The sequence below is a fragment of the Toxotes jaculatrix genome, chromosome 4 (genome assembly GCF_017976425.1).
Source record: "Toxotes jaculatrix isolate fToxJac2 chromosome 4, fToxJac2.pri, whole genome shotgun sequence".
Lineage (NCBI taxonomy): Eukaryota > Metazoa > Chordata > Actinopteri > Toxotidae > Toxotes > Toxotes jaculatrix.
The window spans coordinates 13,142,292-13,161,953 of record NC_054397.1 but is presented as its reverse complement, the minus strand read 5'-3'; the positions used below and the strand labels follow the sequence as shown (position 1 = coordinate 13,161,953).

The following is a 19,662-nucleotide window of genomic DNA, read 5'->3' as shown; positions in this document are numbered from 1 at the left end:
GCTTTACCAACACACAGCAGCCACAAACATTTCTATACACATTTCTGTTCTAACATCACTCTGATGCAGTGTCAACAAAAACGGAGAATTATAACCTTCACAAAGGCCTTTTTTATTTTTTTATTTTTTGCAGGGGTAACGGATTATAATACACCAAAAGACATTCCCATGAATATACACACCCCTCTGGATTCTGTGTTTGGGTCTAATAAATGCAACAGGAATGCGGGACTAATGTGACCCTTTTATCCACCTTCCTCCGATATGCTGTTGATAAGGGATTAGTTATGTTTAGACCTGTTATTGTGCATTTAGTTAAGTTTCCTTTTCAAGTGAAACAGTTAAACAGCAGCTAAAACCTCCCTCCTCATCAGTAATGAAATGTGCACCAGAGGTTTCTTTTGACAGTCAACTGCCATGAAGTAAAGGGAAAAACTGTGTTTTTAACAGGTCAGTGTGATGGGTTTCGCGCTGGCTGAATGCAGCTCTAAGTTAGGCTTGGACTTGGGTGTGTATTTATGTGTGCACTTACATACATGAGGTCATGGGTGTGTCGAGTGTGTGTTTGTGTGAGTGTGTTTGAGGGGGTGGCAGTGTCTCAAGGTCATGTTGACAGTCCACACACAGACAGCGCCAGAGGAAAGCGCCAGTCTTGTTGACCCACTTTGCATGTTGTGTGTGTGTGTATGTGTATAGAAGTGTGTGTGCTGAGACTTGGTTCTGGCCAAGCTAAAGTGTTTGCTCAGGGAGTGGATCGTGCCACTTTGTGCAAGAGGGTGTGTGTGTGTGGTTATTTTGACGTGAAGACATGGTTTTAGCATTTAGATTGTGCATATACAGTAGTGCCACTCTTCCCCATAGGGATCACAAGTGTGTGCACGTGTGTTCAAGTAGGAGTGTGCATGCATGCGTGCATTTCTCATACCTAAAAGCTAACTCTCCAGCAATGTTCTGTTGAAGCAGTGTAGCAGTCTATGTTTGCCTAACAAATACATCACTCTGTTAAGAGAGTCCACCTTTTATCTGTGTGTGTCTGTTCCACATGTGTCTGGTTTGTCTTCATGTCTCTTAAGAGCCGTATGTTTGTATAGTGACTCGACTGGTTTCAGCAAGTCTTGGAAAGTCTCCCTGACACACACACAAAGGTGTACATTAATGCTGACCTTATCTGACACAAAGAACACTATTGTCATTGTGTGTGTGTGTGTGTGTGTGTGTGTGTAATGTGTTGATGAAGAGCATGTATGTTCTTATCATACATCAGACTTGTCTTGTGATAAGTCTTGCGTCTTTTTAATTTTCCTCAGAAGAGCCTTTGGAAAGATAAGCATCAAATTTGCATACCTGAGCAAGCTAAGGTATTATATGTGCGTGTTTGTGTGTGTGTGTGTGTGAGAGATTAACCTCAGTGGTGATGTTCCTACAAACTGAAAGAGAAGCAAGTGCTATCTGGAAGGTTGTTATGTCCTTTCTCTAAACAACACAGGGTATTTTGAGGTTTGGGATCCACCCTGTACTTTGGGGTGGAGTCACACAAACACTTTTTTTTTTTTTTTTTTTTTTTTTACTGTGTGCGCGTTGCACCCAACTGTGTCAAATATATCTATGTTTAGCATTTTTCTTTTTATTTTGCATGAGTGTCCAAAGGATTGACAGAGAAAGAGAAAAGAGGTCAGGCAGCCTCTCTCAGAGTTTGAAGCCAGTAGATGAGTTCTGTGTTAGGATCTGAACTTTTGACTCACACTGGGTTTTTTTTATTTTGTCCATTTTTCCTATACATTCACCTATAAATGAAGTAAAGCGTTTATAAAATGCAGAAGGAAAACTCACAGAATGCCACAGGATTCATTGTAGTTTCACATCATACACACGTCTTTTTCTCCTTCTTTTTTCACCTTGGTAAAGGTGCCAAGAAACAGCGTGCTTAAAGGCGTACCACATAGCCACAAAATTGTGGGTTTGAATCCAGACAAAGACTTCTGTGGTACTGAAGCATCAATTAATAAGATAATATACAGAAATGAAGGGATGATTGTTTTAAAACATATTAAATCATAAGTAAAACTATATACAGTTGATGTTTGCAGCTTCATAAATGTGAGGATTTTGTCATTTTGTTTCATCGAAAATTGAATCTTTTTTTTTACTTTGAAACAGCATTTGTTTTAATATATTTTCATGTTTTTCATTTAGAAAATGAGATGTTTGTTTCATAACAGATTTCTAATTTTATTTTTACCTTTTTTCCCCCACAACAGTTTGTTAGTATCAGTGTTGTTATTTGTATTATCTCTGTTGTTATCCCTGTATCCTTTTATTTGGTGTTGCAGTGGACACCTAATGTCGCTTAAGATGAGCTAATTTAATGTAATGTCATCTTATGTGACTTTCAGAGCGGGGGGATTCCTGTCTAGAGGGGGGTCGAGTGTGCGTGGGCCAGGTGGCAGGTGGAGGAAGTGCCGACTTGTCCATGAGGGTGGTGCCCGAGGAGAGGACAAAAAGGAGCAAAGAGGAGCTGAGGGAGCTGTGGAGGAAGGCCATCCTGCAGCAAATCCTGCTGCAGAGGATGGAGAGGGAGAACCAGAAACTGCAGGGTGAGTTGGATGTATGAAGGGCTTTGAAACGCACATACACACCAGGAGCCTGCGTCGACTATTTTTTTTTTGCCATTTACTCACCTGTTCACAAACTAAAGCCCCTATATTATTATATTTGTGCACACATCCTCAAACATATAGCTTGCTAAATAGAAAATATAAATGAAAATAAGCTTCGCTATGTTGATCATATATAATGTCACATCATAAATAGCATTCACACTAACACTGAAGTGCATAGTGTTGTGGTGAATGTGACCATCCCATAAAGCATGTGTTACCCAATGTGTCCTGTCAAAGACTTGAGAGTGTCTGCCTAAAATGTAAGTCATTTCAAATATTCTTGTTTCTTGTACTCTTAAGTGAGTTTATTGGGTAATGCACACTGTATTAGCCACTATTATTCATGTTGTTGTACCACAATTCATTTTACTGCTGCCAGTTCCTGCGAAGTTGGACAGGTTTTGTTGGCTGGCTGCGTGATAACCGCCTGCATGGGAGATGCCACCAGCATTGTTTCATTAAGCACTTGGTAACACTGTTGAATAACATGATGAGTTGGTTTCTCTAAAAGCTAATTAACAAGACAAGCAGGCCTTTCTTAAATCTATCTCTGGCAACGGGCTTTTCCAGATGTGCACACACGCACACAGGTTAGGTAATCAAGTGCACACCTGTTTTTGTTTCTTTGAATATTTAAACCCACCACAAATGAACAGGTTATATAATATATAGCTATGTGTGTATGCTTGTGTTTTTCTGCACCACCTCTTTCCTGACCCAGTTGGCACGTATCAACACACACCTAGCTATGACTCACGCCCCTAACTACATCCACTGTATACAACCATTAATTCAAATACACGCAACACTTAATCCATCTCAAAGACAGAAATGATGCCTTTACAGCAGGGTGTGGTTGGAGAGAATATGGGTCAATATTGGTGTGAGAGAATCAAGGCACACAGATTTGCGGTGCTTATACACACCAACATTCTGATCTCCAGCGTGCGGCAGCGTTCTTGGATGTCTATAGTTTAATTGTCTGTTATTCCTCCCACTGGGCACGCTCCACCTTTCTATCCGTTATTTGTCTGGGTGGAGCTCAACTCTCTGTCCTCCAATCTATCTGTTTATCTCTCTCACTGTTCCCTGGTTTATGGGTCAACTGCAAAAGTGTGCACACGCGTCTCCATCAGTGTGTGTGTGTATCTTTGTCAGCTCCAGGGTGGGGTATCCTGTCCCGTTGTGCGTTAATCATGGGCGGGGTGTTCCGCCCGTTGAAAGGGAGAGAAATGGAGAGAGAGAGGCAAGGAGAGATTGTAGAGTGGAGAGACTGAGCACCAGCTGGGCCAATGGAGGCCTGAGGCAGTGAGCGAGCCCTGATAGACTAGACTCTGCCTGCTCCAGACAGCTGATAAGAGGACAGCAGATCAACAGCCTCTCCAGCAGCATCTATTCTTACTCTGGGTGTGTCAGCTATCTGCTCCGTCCAAGTTTTCTTCCTTTATTATCCATTATACACCCTCCAGGTCACTCCCTCTGCTTTTCTGTCTTTGATTGCCAAGGCCGTGATATACAGCACTTCATAAGAAGCATTCCAACCTCTTGAGAAAATCTCGGTTTATCTTGTGCCAAGATATTTTAAAATGTGTTTATACAGGAGTTGTTCTATGCAAAGCACTGTACCAAATTTGTATATTCTCAATTTCTTCACGGAAGCTGTGAGGTTATTATAAGTGCCCCAGTTCACTTTTTAATTTCCCCTGTTTGCTGGAAGGTATTAGTGCAGGTTGGAACTGGAAGTGCCCTGTTGTTTCCCTCCTGTGATGATAATACTCTGTCCAGCTCTGCCAAGTTGCAGCTGGTCAGCGGGTGGACACCACACATGAGCGGAAAGGGTGGGGACGTGGGAAAGAAGGGAGAAAAGGGAGAAAGTGAGTGTGGTTGACAGATGAGTCAAACGTGGGACTAGCTGAGAAGACAGAGTCGAGTGTTGGCAGAAAAGAGAAAGAGTAGAAGAGATGGTCTGTGGGTGAAGAGATTAGAGGAGGGAGAGAGGAAGGGTGTTGTCAAAAAGAGAGGAACAGATGAGGGGCGCTGGGTGTGCCCTCACCTTCTTTGATCACTGGTGTTAGCATGTTGTAACGGTTTGTGTGTTTGTGTTTAGTTTATAAGCTCTGTTAATCTGAAAGTCCAGAGCCAGGATTTCTCTCATGTGTTCGAAACTTCATGTGTCCAATGATTTATACAAATAAGACGTCCAGGGGGTCTCTCCGACGTCCCTTGATTTAATCTCTACCCGTGGCTTATTACAGTTTGTCAAACTACGGTATGATTGGATCTAATGAAACCTGGTGTGTTACATGTCATATAGCTCGACACAGTGTATTCTAGTTGAGTGATCAGCTGTGAATACCAGCCATAGGATGTTGTGGAGGGTCAAACATACCCAGAGCTGTGTCCCTGTGTTCCTTTTTTAAAATAGCCATCTGATGCTATGAACACAGAACTGCTTAAAGCCGCTCCAATCAATAATATAATATATTATAATAATGAATCAAACAACAGTGAATCTCATGATGAACCTGCAGATAATTATCACTTCAGTCCCTCACTCCGTCGGCTTTACGGAGCTTTTCAGAGAGTTTTGGTTTTAGTTCGCTCTCACCACTCTCGTAGCTTTGTTTTCAGCTGCAGCAGAGACATGTCTTCAACAAAAAAGCTCTAAAAATCGACTATAGACCACTTGCTCAGAACCAAACATCAGACAGACTCAGTCAGCAACTAATTAGTTTTAACAGTGGAGCATTTAGCAGCTACAAAGCCAGATGTTTCTTTCAGGAGTTGGTAGAGACCAACAACAAAGCTAAAAGCAGAGTGAAACTAAATTGTGGCTAGAAACGCAAACCAAAGTGATGTTACGGAACTGTTTGCTAGCAAGTGCGCTGTATCAGCTTAAAAGGTGGCGATATGTTGTTGTTGTCTTCCCAGCTTGTTTTTGCTGCCCCCAAGTGGCCCAGAAAATCCCAATGTTTAACAGTGATGTTAAACACGGTGCTTAACCAGCAGTGCTGCCGCTGCAGTTATTAATCCGTCCGGAATGAACGTCCAGAATTTCCCAAATAAAAAAAAAAGTTTTGTACCGGAGATGATGCCAGCCTCACACTATATACAATACACACATTTGGCCTGGCCTGTGTAAAATCCCCCTTTTATCGAAAAGTGAAGGTTTTATTTGGTAAGACTATATTCACTAATCAGTTTTGGCCATAAACAGCTGCAGTCACAGTCACGTTTCCTCTCCTCTACACTGTTTTTACTGTTATGACCGGTTAGCTTGCCATAACAAAGAATGTGTGGAAGCCACTTTTAGTAATGCATGAAAGTGCATCAGTTCAGTGGTTGATGTAAGGCACCTGTTTTGAGTGTGAAACCAAACTGAAAGAATGACATTAATGTACAGAGCTTAGTATGTGACCAAGTGGTCCCACATATATCGACAGCAGAGCTCTACCCTGCCAAGGAGCTGCAGCTAACACATATACTCATCACAGGACCCAGACAAAGGAGGCTGTGTCTGTCACATCATTGACATGTGTTGTCTTTACTTTTATGTTTGTAGCCTCAGAGAGCGACCTGCAGAACAAGCGTCTGAAGCTGGACTACGAGGAAATCACTCCATGTCTGAAGGAGGTCACTCTGGTGTGGGAGAAGATGCTGGGAACTCCGGGGAGAGCAAAGGTCAAATTTGACACAGAGACCATACATGCTGCCGTTGCACAAGGTACATATTTGGGTCCACAAATTCGTATATCAGTGCCTCTTGGAAATGTTTGTTCTTTTTCAAAATCACCAGGTATTTGCAAATATTGACCAGAGCTTAATGTATAAAGCTGCAAAACTGAAAATATCTATTGTAACTTACCCTCCTTATCATCAGCCTCAGCCTGGCCTGTTCTCCAAAATCCAGGAAAAAAGAGAGAGCATGAATACTTCATTCCGTGAAGTATTTCTAATCTAGTGTTTTGTGATCATAGCAAAGCGTCTATTTTCCCTTGACAACTTCACCCCCAGCGTCCGTCTCTCATTGTCAGGGCTATCTGTTCTGTCCATTTTCTAGTATCAGCATGTTCTGCACAGAGGACAGGAAACTTACCTCCTCCTCTGTCCTTGCCCTCCAACATAACAGGAGAAACCTGAAGTGTAGAACACGCAAATGCACATTGAAATGACTCTGGCCACTGAGTAGCAGTGTTACAACTTGTGAGATGTAGCCTCAAGAGGTAGATTATGATGCAAGCTGATAGCATCAAATTAATATTCTGGCCACTCAAGCTAGTAGGAGGACAGGAGTAAAAACTACATGGTCCTGTGTTTAAACATCCTCCTCCTGTGATCTTTACTTGCTGGAAGTTTGATGGCTTTAATCAGGCTCTTTATTTTTAGAGGCTCTGTGCTGATAGAATTAGTAATCGCAAGTTAATTAGGATAGTGGTTCCTTTCACTTTCATTGCCTGTTGGACATGCCCTTAAATGAACAGTTTGACATTTTGGGAAATAGATTTATGTTTTCTGTTTGAGAGTTAAATGAGAAGATAAACACCAGCCTCAGCTCTTTCTTACATATAAGGACACAAGCTGCTGTTCCCCCATTTCCAGGCTTTGTGTAAAACTAACTGTCTACAAGCTGTAGCTTTATAATTATGATAGAAATGTGAGAATGGTATTTGCTTTGCCATCTGACTCTCCACCAGAAAGCAAAAAAGTGCATTTCTCAAAGTGCTGAATTTCTACTTTAACCTCTGACTGCTGTTGTGAAACGGCTCGGCTGCAACACATCAGCCTGTGGTTGTACTGGGCGGATTCCAGGTGTGAATGTGTTTAAATGAGTGTGAACAGGGTGTTTCTGAAACAGAGAGCATTCTGTCACAACTCTTTTCCACCAAATTAGCTCTGGTTCTCGAACTGGTTCTGTTCAGGATTCTTGGAATCTTGTTGCTTTTTAGTGTACCAGCCCGAGTTTCCACCAGTTTTGAAAGGAACCATTGTAATCAGAGGATGTGTCATTATCAGAAGGTGTTGCACAATGGATGTCGTCACGGTTTGCACTTCAGGTCAAGGAAAATCTGTTATGTTTTTTGGTTCCGACCCAATTTATTTTTGGTGAAACCTTCCAGGATAAGAAAAATCTGCTTCTGTCTCAATTGACTGAAATAAATTGAATCTATTTTAATCTGACAAGAAAAGAACACAACTCTACCCCACCACTTGTAACATAAGAGGTGCACAAGTCAGTAATAATGTGATGCACTAGATGTCAGAGTCCATGGGTTTAAAATAAAGCAGAAGTCAGACTACAGAATCCTCGTAATCAGGGAAAATATTTGTGGTGACTATTGTAAACACAAGGTCCACTTACTCAGTAATTGCATTTAGCATGATTTATGATTTGCCACAGATATGTATCCCCAAGTTCAAGAATGAATCTCCATTCTCAGGGAAAAATATTGTAGAACATGGGATCCACTCACCATTTAGAAATACTGGTGAGAATAAACAGCTCTCTATCTGTCACTCAACCTGACTAATTACTGGGCTCATGTGAGGTATTTTTACAGTTGAGTTAAGGCTTCTCTGAGTCCCCTCCTCAACTTCCTGAGATTCACCAGATTTTCAAGTTATAACATTGCATCCCATGTCAATCACATGACCTTAGGATTTGCACAACACAGGCAGAAATGGCAGAAACCAGTTTTTGACAAGGTCTGTACCTGCACAGCTGCCAAGTAAGGCACCCAACTTCACTCTTGGCCTTCGTCATCATCTCTGTCGTCTCTGGCAGGTGTCCCGAGGCAGCATCGAGGCGAGATCTGGAAGTTTCTTTCTGAACAGTACCTGCTCAGGCAAACGGTCCCCTCCCGACCCCCCGCCAATCACACTCCGTACAAAGAGCTGCTGAAACAGCTCACGTCGCAGCAACACGCCATCCTCATAGACCTGGGTAATGCGCACACACAACGCTCACATACAGCAACAGAAAAAGAGTTTCTGTTAACTCACACCCATTATCAAATGCTTACTTTTGAAGCTTTTCTTCCATATGGAGAGAAGATGAAATTGTATACCCTGTGCACAAACACAATTTGGTATTAAAGGTATTAAAAAATCATAAATTTGATTTACAAAGGTCTTGGTTTTTTTTTTCTTTGCTGCTGTAGATGGTGACTCTGGTTGTAACTTGTTTTTGTTTCTGATTGCGGGCTGTCAGGAGTCATTTTACATCTATAAACCACAAGTGAGATTGGTGCGGCTGCAGATTTTTTTGTGGCATTTCAGGCAGCGCTGTCACAGCTGCAGCAAACACTGTCAGTACTGCCGCTTCTGTAGCTAGGAGGCTCAGTGTTTCACAATAAGCAAGTGCTGATTTTCGGATAAACTTCTGTTAACTTAAATTATTAAGTAATTATTTTTTCATTGGTTAATCCATCCACGCATTTTTTAAAATCTGCATCTAGGTCAAGAATTATTGTTATATACAGCTCTGAGGTGCAGACAACAATGTGATGTGGATCTCAATAAAGTCGTGTACTTAATAAATAATTGTAGGCCTTAATGTCTCCACTGGTTTTCCGTCGTTCTTTGATCAATATGACCCTGGTTTTAACTTTCATTCCACATGGCTTTAAAGGTCTTAAATTTAATTTGGTCAACACTGCATAAACCCTGTACTGAACAGTGTAAAATATTTAAACCTCATTTTAACACTTTAACCCTCAAATGTTCCCATCACCCCCCCACCCAAAAACCCACACACACACACGCACACAGTTCCTACACCCCACCCATATAACACCCACGTACATATATACACACATCCACCCACACATCCCTCCCTGTAGCACTTAACCTCCCGCGTTTATGCTGTTGACCTTGTGTCTTTCATCTGCCTATCATGTTATTCACTCTACATCGAGTAGGGTTGAGAGTTAGCAGTAACAACATATACATTGGTGGTTTGTTGACATGGCCCAAGCTAAAGGTGTTACATGCTGTTGAATAAAAGCGTGCACAGTATTTATGATACTGATGCTGCACAGAGGTAGAAGACGCATGGCTACTCCGGGCCGCAAACTTTATGTAAACAAAAAGTCTAAGTGAATCAGCGTACGTTAGGCAAGAGGTAGGAGGTTAAGAATTTAGGCTTGTTAAGTTCAGCACACCCAAATCTTATATTCAGCGCACATAACAGATGGGCACACACACACACGCACACACGCACACGCACACACACACGCACACACTTTCCCTCAGGCAGGGGAGGGAGTTGTGACAATATGTTCACAAACATAAAGTCCCCCCACAGCACATTCCACACATACACGTTCACATGGCCATCATTGTCTTCTCCAAAGCCTCACTGTCACACCACAAGTCAAGAACCTTAGTCCCAGAACACACAGAGACACACACACACACACACATCTGCTTATTACCAGCCTGTCCACATGTTATTTTACAGATCTCAGGTCCTCATTATGTTGTCATTTTTGAAAGGTGCATGTCGCATCTGCTTTTACATGTTAAGCTTCTGAAGAAGGGTATGAAGGCTTCGCGCAAAGCCGCATTCATGTGTACGTCATGCGTACATGTTTGTAAGCATGATGGTTTGGAACGGGTCGCCACATGCTCATGCACTGAGCTCCCTTTTTTGCACATCCACAGCGCAGTGTGAAGTCTAGCATCCTCAGGCAAAGTTCAGCAGAGTTGATGCTTCGCTCAAACACGTGTACACACCCAGCAGCTTTGGTCTCTTATTGTAGTTCACTCAGATTCTTTCCAGGAGTATGTCAGACAAAATCATGTAAATCAAACTTTCAGATGTATATCATTGTTAATCCCAGACATCAGATAGATGCTTTTTCTGGCATAGTATTTCATACTGAATATAAACAGTGCAGATGTTTTGCAATGTAGATAATGTCTCCCTCTTTCTGTCTCAGGTCGCACTTTTCCCACTCATCCATATTTCCAAGCCCAGCTGGGGGCAGGACAGCTGTCTCTGTATAACTTACTGAAAGCCTACTCGCTGCTGGACCCGGAGGTATTGTTTAATTCTTCTTTCTGGCTTTCTCTCTCTTTCACTTTCTTTTTGGTTGTTCTTCTCTCCTTCTCTTGAAGGACTTAACTGTCAACTGTCTTTTAGGGTTAAGTCCCCTCACCCCCCCTTCACTGTCTGTGTAGACGTCAATTTTGCTATTGTTGTTATTTTAGGTGGGCTACTGCCAGGGCCTGTCCTTCATCGCAGGAGTCCTGCTGTTACACATGGGGGAAGAGGACGCCTTCAACATGCTCAAATTTCTTATGTATGACGTTGGGCTCCGTAAACAGTACAGGCCTGACATGATTATCCTGCAGGTAAAATATGCGCACGCACGCACAGACACGCGCGCACACACAGTCTCTTTGTGACACATATATTGTACAAAATTATAAAATCTGTCACTGTCCCTTGTCATACTTAAATTACATAAAAGAGAGGACTGCGGGTCACCATCGTTTTACATGTCCATGTCCATTCATCAATCAGTGTATTCATCTCCCTTTATCTATGTGAAATGTGATGCATCTCAATCCCTCTTTTCTGTTTTCAGGATCATAGTGATCAGCTTACAGCTTACAAAGCGACAGTTTTAAAGGGTGTAGCATCATTGGTGGGGTTGCGACGTGGTTACTGATGCCTCGTTTGTGTAAGAGTTTAGCTGGATTTGTACCTGATGTGAGGAGTCCTGCCATAGATACTTATGGCATACGTTTTGACTTAGTCCCGGATTTCACCCTTTGATAGAACTACTACAACTCTAGACAGATGTACTGTATGTGATCCATGTTTATTATGTTTCTTTCACTCACTTTGTGAAAGAGAGCGACGGTGGGAAGATTCTTTACTGAAAAGGAGACTATTGCTGTGCAGTTGTTCTTTTACTCGCTGTGATAAGGTGCATTTCCACCACAGGAGGAAAATGAATTTCCTCCTGGGGAGCAGGAACCTTTTGAAGAAGGTTTGCAGTGGAAATGGCTTCGTTAGATGTGTGTGGCTCAAAGAGAGCGGATATCTGAGCTTTTCTTAAACATTGTTGACGTTGACTTTAACCTCCACCAGCATCAGAAAGTCCATTCACAGTCTCCAGATGGTATCTTGGTAGCCACCATTACACTGACATATAGTTACATTTTTGAGCATACGCTCAGTAGCGATGCCATAACCCTTTAATTGCAAAACAAATCTGTGAAACCACATGCAAAACGGTAAAAGCACAGGCTGCATGTATGCACTCTCAACCACATGCCTTCAGTCAGAACAGTAAAAAAAAAAAAAAGTCTTATCTGTGGTATGATGTCAGATTCAGATGTACCAGTTGTCGCGGCTGCTCCATGACTACCACAGGGATCTTTACAGCCACCTAGAGCAGCAAGAGATTGGACCCAGCTTATATGCCACCCCCTGGTTCCTCACCGCCTTCGCCTCGCACTTCCCCCTCGGCTTCGTGGCCAGAGTCTTCGGTAAGTTATGAGGACTGTGAATGTATCTGCACTCACAGAACATACTTCAACTCAGGGTGAAGGAAAGGGGGTGGGGGGCGGGTGGGGGCGGTGTAGCAGGGTGAAAATTAGGAAACTGTGATTCAAGGACAAAACAAAAAATGTAGAAACTAAAGTTCATATCTAGTAAGTTTTGCAGTGGGGAAAAAAACATTTTTTTTCAAATTGTATTTTCTTGTCTGTGCAAGCTCTCATTCATCCAGTTCATCGTGTCCTAAGGGTTGATTGACGGCAACTGGACTTCTTGTTTGAAGCTTGAACACGAAGTCCAGTTGCCTTCAATCAACCCTTAGAATTGTATTTTCTTAGAGTACAAACTGAGTTTTTATAATGCTGATCAAAACCTCTTCAGTTTCTTTTCAGTAAGGGCTGTAAGCGTGAGCCATATGCATGCAGACACATCTGTGATAAAGTCGCAGTTTTTTTTTTTTTTTTTCATCTTTTCTCTTCCTTATTCCTTCCTTATTGTTGTTTTCATGCCTAATTTCAGCCACAGACTCACTGGCTCCTCCTGCTCATCCGAGCATAACACTGTGCGTGCGTGCGTGCGTGCGTGCGTGCTTGTTTATGTGTGTGTTAGTTACAGTTAGAGGGCATGATCATAGCACTGTGAAGTGCTTGATATCATATGTGGGCTCCACACCTCCACTCCCATTCCTTAATCTGTTGTATGATCTCATGCAGTGCTGCCCCACCCTGATGCATTCAAAGGACACACACAAACACACACACCCTCCCTTACTCTCCATATTCATCCTGGCCTATATTTATATTTACTTAACCCTTTTTATTGACGTCAAACCATCTGTCATTTGAAAAACCCTTTAAGTCACCAATCAACACAGTAAGCTGTTCCGTGAGCGCCTGGTATTAATTGTTTTTACGTTGCGTAATTTAAAAAATACCTTTTCTAACCTCCCATCACTCTGTTTTTTTTTCGTCCTCTGTTATCTTTGACTCCACTTTGTCGTCTGTCAGATATGTTGTTCCTGCAGGGGTCAGAGGTCATCTTCAAGGTGGCCTTGAGCCTGCTGGGGAGCCACAAGCCTCTGATCCTGCAGCATGACAGCCTGGAGTCCATCGTGGACTTTATCAAGACCACCCTGCCCAACCTGGGCCTGGTGCAGATGGAGAAAACCATCAACCAGGTTAGAAAAAGAGACAGATTCCGTCAGAAATGTCTAACTACCTCTTGAAAGACTGGATGGCCTGACTGGAATGCAAAATGACTCATGTCTGTGTCTGAATCTGATTTTATTTCTTGCAATTTCTTGGGTTACAGAAAATGTTTCAGTTGCATTTCATAATATCATTAGGAATCTTCTGGGAAAGCAGAAAAAAAAACGGATACCGGTTGATTTTTAATAATATAAGATGTAAAGTCTGGCATTACTTTTATATGTTGATCGACAAATCGCTTGAAAAGACAAAAACCAACAATGTGTTGGTCTGTCCCAGTTCTTTCCAAGTTCTGTGGTACTCAGACCCAAACCCATTTATTTCTACTAAAATCAAAACCTTGAAAAGTGATAACAGTAGTTTTAAACAAATGCTACACAAACCGGCGTAAATTCAGAATTTTGTCTTTTTTTTCCTTTTCAGTCAAAGATTAAAGGAGTACTCCGCTGATTGTAATGCAAAGTTATGGGACTCACTAGAGACAGATTAAAGAGGGACAGATCAATATGGAAGCAGCACAGACTGTAATATCCAAAATCTTTGCGATATTATGCAACTTGATACCATCTACCTTTAGACAGCCTTGCCTCCCACTTCTTTCCTACCCCACGCTTTGACTTGATGATGCACCTTCTCTGGTAAAACTTTTCAGTGAGGGTTATTTCATCAGACTGTCTGCAACTATTGTCACACTCATCGTGATGAGTTAACTGAACTTCACGATCCATTGTTCAATTTACAGACAGGCGACAAATTAAAGGAAAAACCTGAACAAATTAATTGGCTACACGTAAGGAGTGCAGAATGCATTGTATCAAGGCGGCAAAAAGAAAAGATTATGTGCCTTTGTAAGAGGGTTCATTCTTAGGGCACAGATGGCAGAAGCTTCAGTCACAAAGACTGCTCAACTAGCTGGTGTTTCAATAGGAACAGTGACTAAAGTGACATCTGCATTTAGAACTATGGGGAAGACGTCAGTGGGTAGGGTTGGAAATTGTGGTCGACAGCGCACGTTTCTCCACCATCATTAAAATGCCAAATGAGGGAATATCTTGGAAGAATGATATTAATCCCTCCAGTAGAGCTACAGAGACTTGTAGAATCGATACCAAGGCACATTGAAGCTGTTCTGTTGGCACATGGCGGCCCAACACCTTACTGAGACACTTTATGTAGGTTTCCCTTGAATTTGTTACACGCCTTTGTGCCAAATCAGCTGTTAGCAGTTCCTGTTTGCGATCCACAGCTGGATGTACAGTATGTTATTGGCTTTGTTCTTTTCATGGGAATTTGTTAGCAGAAGAATAAATATAGATTATCACCAGACTTATCGTTTAACCCAGCATCACATATAGCAACAACTGCTACCTCCTGTCATCTTAATGGGAGGTCGAATGAATTTGCCACGATTAGATAACCAGTGGACTTTTTGTCTAAGATTGTATATCTATGGGTAAATACGTGAGGTGTTGTTTTTGTGCTATTAAATGTACTCAAGAAGCTATTTCACATCCCTCAAGTTCGCTAAACAGATGTGTTTCAACACAAGATTTGATTTTAATACTCAGGGCAGAGATAAAGAGACCATCTAATGGCTTTATAAGTAAACAAGACCGTGGCGAATGATATTCTGCTTGAGTGACAGAGGCTAACAATGTCAGCCACACCCTCTCTTTATAACAGAGATGAGAGCAGCTGATGGGTGGAGTGTCAGTGAAGTCACTTAACCTTCACCTCATATGTCAGTGCTTGTGTTGGAAAAAAAAAAAAAAAAGAAACACTACTGTATGTCAATAACATCAGGCTCACGTGTTGAATGACTCCAGTACCCAACAGCGTCATGATCCGATTGCCTTGTGTCATGTCATGTTTTTTTATGAGTTAGTCTCATGTAAACTGACATCAAGATAACATTTACTTTTAGCATGTGCAATAATGTAGGTTGTAAGTTGTCTTGAGATGGGTGGAGCTGACGGAAGCCTCTGATGAGCAACACACATTGTACAGAGATGTTATCAAGGTACGCTATAGTTTAGAAGGTATGCATTTACCTTATAGTTAGCAAAAAAGGCTGTTGAGTCATGCTCTAGCTTGCTGGTACTTTTCCTCCAGTCCCACTTATCCACATCAGGTCGAATATATGTTAACGCTGGTGTGACTCACAGTTAAACCACAAAAAAACAGGGAGTGTACAGGATGTGTGGAACCTTGTGTTCAAAACATTTCGCCATTGTTCTTTTTCAGTTGCGTTGAAATATGGAACATGTAGGTCCAGACTTAGAGCTAGTTCATTTGGGTAATGTTGGCTGTGAAATGGAAACATTTAAAGGGAATTTCCAGTTTCATGTGACTTTTTGTTCATGGTTTTCACCATCATTCCTATCAATAATGATAACATTGTACTCACAAAGGTAGGCTGCTGAGATTTGAGAGCATGGCAACGTTGCTGTAAAGAAGTCGGGAGAGGGACCAAAAAAACTACTAACGATCTCGAAAGTTTTAAACAAATCTACGGATTAGCCAAATGTATTTGAAAGAGAAAACTATAACCTTATTATTACCTGTCCATTGAAACACCTTTCTGTACATGCTGCAGTTGTGCAATGAGGAATTGGTGCCTAGTATGTTCACTTTCAGTTTTACTTCCAAATAAATTGGTTTATATAATCTTGCTAAACTGGAAAGCAAAAAAATAAATTGCACGGCTGACACAGAGGCATTTTGGCTGAAATCCATCGTCAGGTTGTCAGCAGGGCGGTATTCAAGGATTTTGTTTTTTTTGTTTGTTTGTTTGTTCTCTTGCTTTTTGAGTTCAGACAAACTGTTGGCTTGTTTACAACATTTCTGACCATTTCTTGCCCGATCAGACTTTGTTGTTGCGATGTCACCGTGTTCCCAAATCTCTCAGCAGTTATTTTTGCAAGTACAATGTTATCGTAAAACTACAAAAAAAAAGAAAGTTGATCTAATAAATACTATTTAGATTCTGTCATGCAGAATTTTTTTTTTTTTTTTTTTTTAACTAAACTTGATCAATTCCTGGATTTTCAAAATGTTGACACACACTGTGTACATTCTGTTAGGTTTGTGAGATGGATGTGTCTAAGCAGCTCCAGGCCTATGAGGTAGAGTACCACGTCCTGCAGGATGAGCTGCTGGACACGCCCCCAACCCTCAACCAACACCAGCGAGCTGCACAGCTGGAGAGGACCAATCAGAGCCTCCGACAGCAGAACCTCGACCTGCTTGAGGAGCTGCAGGTACACACACGTGCATCACTCGTATACACAACTTACAGTCCCTGTTGCTTTGTCTATTTCATTTGGTCCTCTCCCAACAGGTGTCCCATGCTCGTGTGTGCAGCCTGGAGAGTCGAGTGGAGGCTTTGGTCCAGTCGGAGGGCCAACTGAGGGAGCAGGTTTCTGCACTGGAGGAAGAGAAGAAGCAGCTGCTGAGCACTGTCACACGCCTCCAGGACCTCCTCAACAGCCTTGGCATACACCCTGATGGACACACACTCCCCCCACCTGCTGAAAGGCATGTTGTCTCTACATCCACAAAGACAGAAGACGGAAAGGGGCTGGCAACCAGGACTGTGGACTCCCCTCTTCACCCGTTGGCTCTTCCAGAGGGTTCCTAACTACAAATAAATAAAGTTCCAAATAGGAAAGTTGACCAGAGGAGGAGCCGGCTATGGAAGACCCGGGAAGAGAGGGTCAAGGGTAACGTTGAGATGACTCCCTACCTTGACCTTTGTCCTCATCACAGCTCCAGAATGTTTTAATAAGAGGATAGATAGAGGAAGTTAGATGTAAAACAGAGGAGAGAAGAATGGAAGTACAACAAAAATGGGGATGGGGTGAATAAAGGAAGAAAAATAAAAGATGGCACCCTCTTCCAGCTCTCTAACAAATAGAAATGAACATGTGATTTGACCAACAATCCCCAAAGATAGCACTATCTCACTGGGCCTGTGCTGTTAAAACAAAAGTTACATTTGCACCTGTACTTGTATATTTGTGTCTCTGAATGTCCGTGAGTGCTGCGCTCATGTATTTTATTATCCTACAAGAACGTAGGAGATTTTAGCCTCGCTGCGTCAGATGCAAACGAGGCTAAAATAGCCAAAGACTGTCCGTATTAAGGCAAAACAAGCTCAAACAAAGCCTCAGATACTCAGAACGTCTCCTGAAACAACACGTCATTGATCACTCCCACACTCGATAAGTAAGAGCAAAGATGAAATGTTTCCTAAGAAGTGTGGCAAGAAAGCGAGATAAAGGGACGGGTGAAGAAATAACCTTCACGACAAGAGTGTTTTACCGTTAAAAATTGTTATGACTTAATTTAAATGATGTAAAGGTTTTGGATGGTGGTGCTCAGGTCGCAGTTGAACTTTCGTTCACTTCTGTAGTCTTCCACAATTCGGTTTCCTGATCTTTGTGCGTTTTAAACTTCATTTAGTTACAGTAGCTTACAGGAAGAGTAACACAATAAATCCAGTCCATTCCGCATCCTGTTTTTTCACCTTTGAATACACGTCGGTCCGTCTGTGTAGGAAGGGAAATGGATGCAGTTTCAGCAGAAAACTTTTAAGACGGTAGCGGGACTTTTTCTAGTGAGGGGAAGTACAGACTTTTTCTTGTTTTGTTTTGTTTTCCAGAGCCTGATCAATTACTTTAAATTCCTGCAAAACAAACTCGTGTGAAACTTCCAAAAGGAGACCTCTGCCGTTGAGACGATCTGTCAGCCGCAAATCATTTACTGTATTCAACACACTGAATTCATTGGACCTGAGCTGCAGCTGTTTGTGTGTGAATGTCTAAATGTGTCACTGTGTGTCTGTGTGCTTGTGCACTTCACCGAACAACAAATCTGTTGATTTACACTGTACAGAAATTTTCCTTTTACTCCTGACTCCTTGCACATGTTTTTGTTTTATTGATTATTACTATTATTGTTGTAATGTACTTTAAAATACATTTCATATCCTTTCAGCATATCTGAAACCAGTTTTCTCTGTCTGCGCACGCATACAGCATAAGGTCACGTCAGACTGTTAGAGATGGTGTCGACTATATGGCCTCCTGTCTCAACATGCCACTCAATTTGAATGCCAACAAGCTTGATATAAGGTTGCAAGCATATGGAAATATACTGTACACAGTATTTAAAACACAGACATGTATTTGTTTCCAGGAACTCCTCCAGAGGTTGAAGAAAAAGCATGCTGGGACAAGTCGTGGCTCAGTCAACATGCATTTATGTGTGTACATGGAAGAAGCGCCAACAGCAGAACCAAGTGCACAATAAAGCATGAGCATTTTTTTAGTTTTCAATCATAAAATTTAAAAAAAAAACACACACACACTTGATATTTGCATTTTAAGCTTCACAGTATCTTGTACGTGTGTATGTATGCTCCGTCTCTCAAATACTCTGGCTTTGCAAGTGATGATGTCTTTTTGTTTTCTTGTTTTGTTTTGTTTTTCGTGTGTTTTATTTCGAAGAATGCATTTCCTCCAGGACATCCAGGACAGAGTTACAGGAGTATACAATTACACAGAGCTCCCAGCAAAATCTTTTCCCCCTTACATTCCTAAACCAGTTTGAGGTCCTCTGAGTGCACCCATTAATCAACCAGCTGGTCAGGTTGGACCTGCCTATTAATCAGGATGTTTCTGCAAGTGCAACATAAGCAAGAAAAATAACTTATGATGAAGTCATTACAGGTATTGTTAGTGTGTGTGTGTGTGTGTGTCTAGGTAAATTTCCACAGTAGCAGTAGGAGATTATTCCTTAACAAGAACAGTAGGGTTGAAATGTCTGTTTCCACTGTGGAAACCTTTAGAAAATAGTGTTTTTCCATTTATTGTGCAAGAATTCAACCTACTCAGAACTCCTCTCATCATTATTTTTATACTGACAGTGGATTAAATGACTACGTATAATGTGAAAGGAGTCAGTCGTGGAGATGAATAGTCAGAAACTTGTCCGACTGAAGTTTCTTTTAGCATTTCAGTTTCTTTTAGCCCCTTTTGGTTTTACAGCCTGTGACTTTTGGCTCACTCTCACTGCTCTCATCAGCATTGTTTCCACATTCAGCTGTTGTTTTCTGTGCTGGACCGTACCTGCTCAGCACCATACTGCAGACAGACAAGGTTTGCGCCGATTAGTTGGTGAATGTAGTGAAACATTTACTCTTTACTGTCACTCTACCAAAGAGTACTGCTGCTCCTGCTCTGTGGATAATCTCTGGCTTCTTTGTGGAGGAGGGCAAGAT

The 19,662-nt window shown here is 41.8% G+C and overlaps 1 protein-coding gene across 4 annotated transcripts in view; it reads left to right on the top strand.

The window, feature by feature from the left end:
• tbc1d1 (TBC1 (tre-2/USP6, BUB2, cdc16) domain family, member 1) overlaps positions 1 to 18,376 on the top strand; it is a 46,884-nt gene extending 28,508 nt beyond the window's left edge. For all 4 annotated transcript variants that reach the window (XM_041035624.1, XM_041035625.1, XM_041035623.1 and 1 more), the window contains 9 exons: positions 2,394 to 2,594; positions 6,223 to 6,384; positions 8,443 to 8,601; positions 10,601 to 10,701; positions 10,872 to 11,015; positions 12,002 to 12,161; positions 13,179 to 13,348; positions 16,463 to 16,639; positions 16,720 to 18,376. In XM_041035624.1, the coding sequence (XP_040891558.1) occupies positions 2,394 to 2,594; positions 6,223 to 6,384; positions 8,443 to 8,601; positions 10,601 to 10,701; positions 10,872 to 11,015; positions 12,002 to 12,161; positions 13,179 to 13,348; positions 16,463 to 16,639; positions 16,720 to 17,019 (1,574 nt within the window). In that variant the 3' untranslated portion in view covers positions 17,020 to 18,376. The remainder of the gene's footprint in view (positions 1 to 2,393; positions 2,595 to 6,222; positions 6,385 to 8,442; positions 8,602 to 10,600; positions 10,702 to 10,871; positions 11,016 to 12,001; positions 12,162 to 13,178; positions 13,349 to 16,462; positions 16,640 to 16,719) is intronic.
• The last annotated feature ends 1,286 nt before the right edge of the window (positions 18,377 to 19,662 follow it).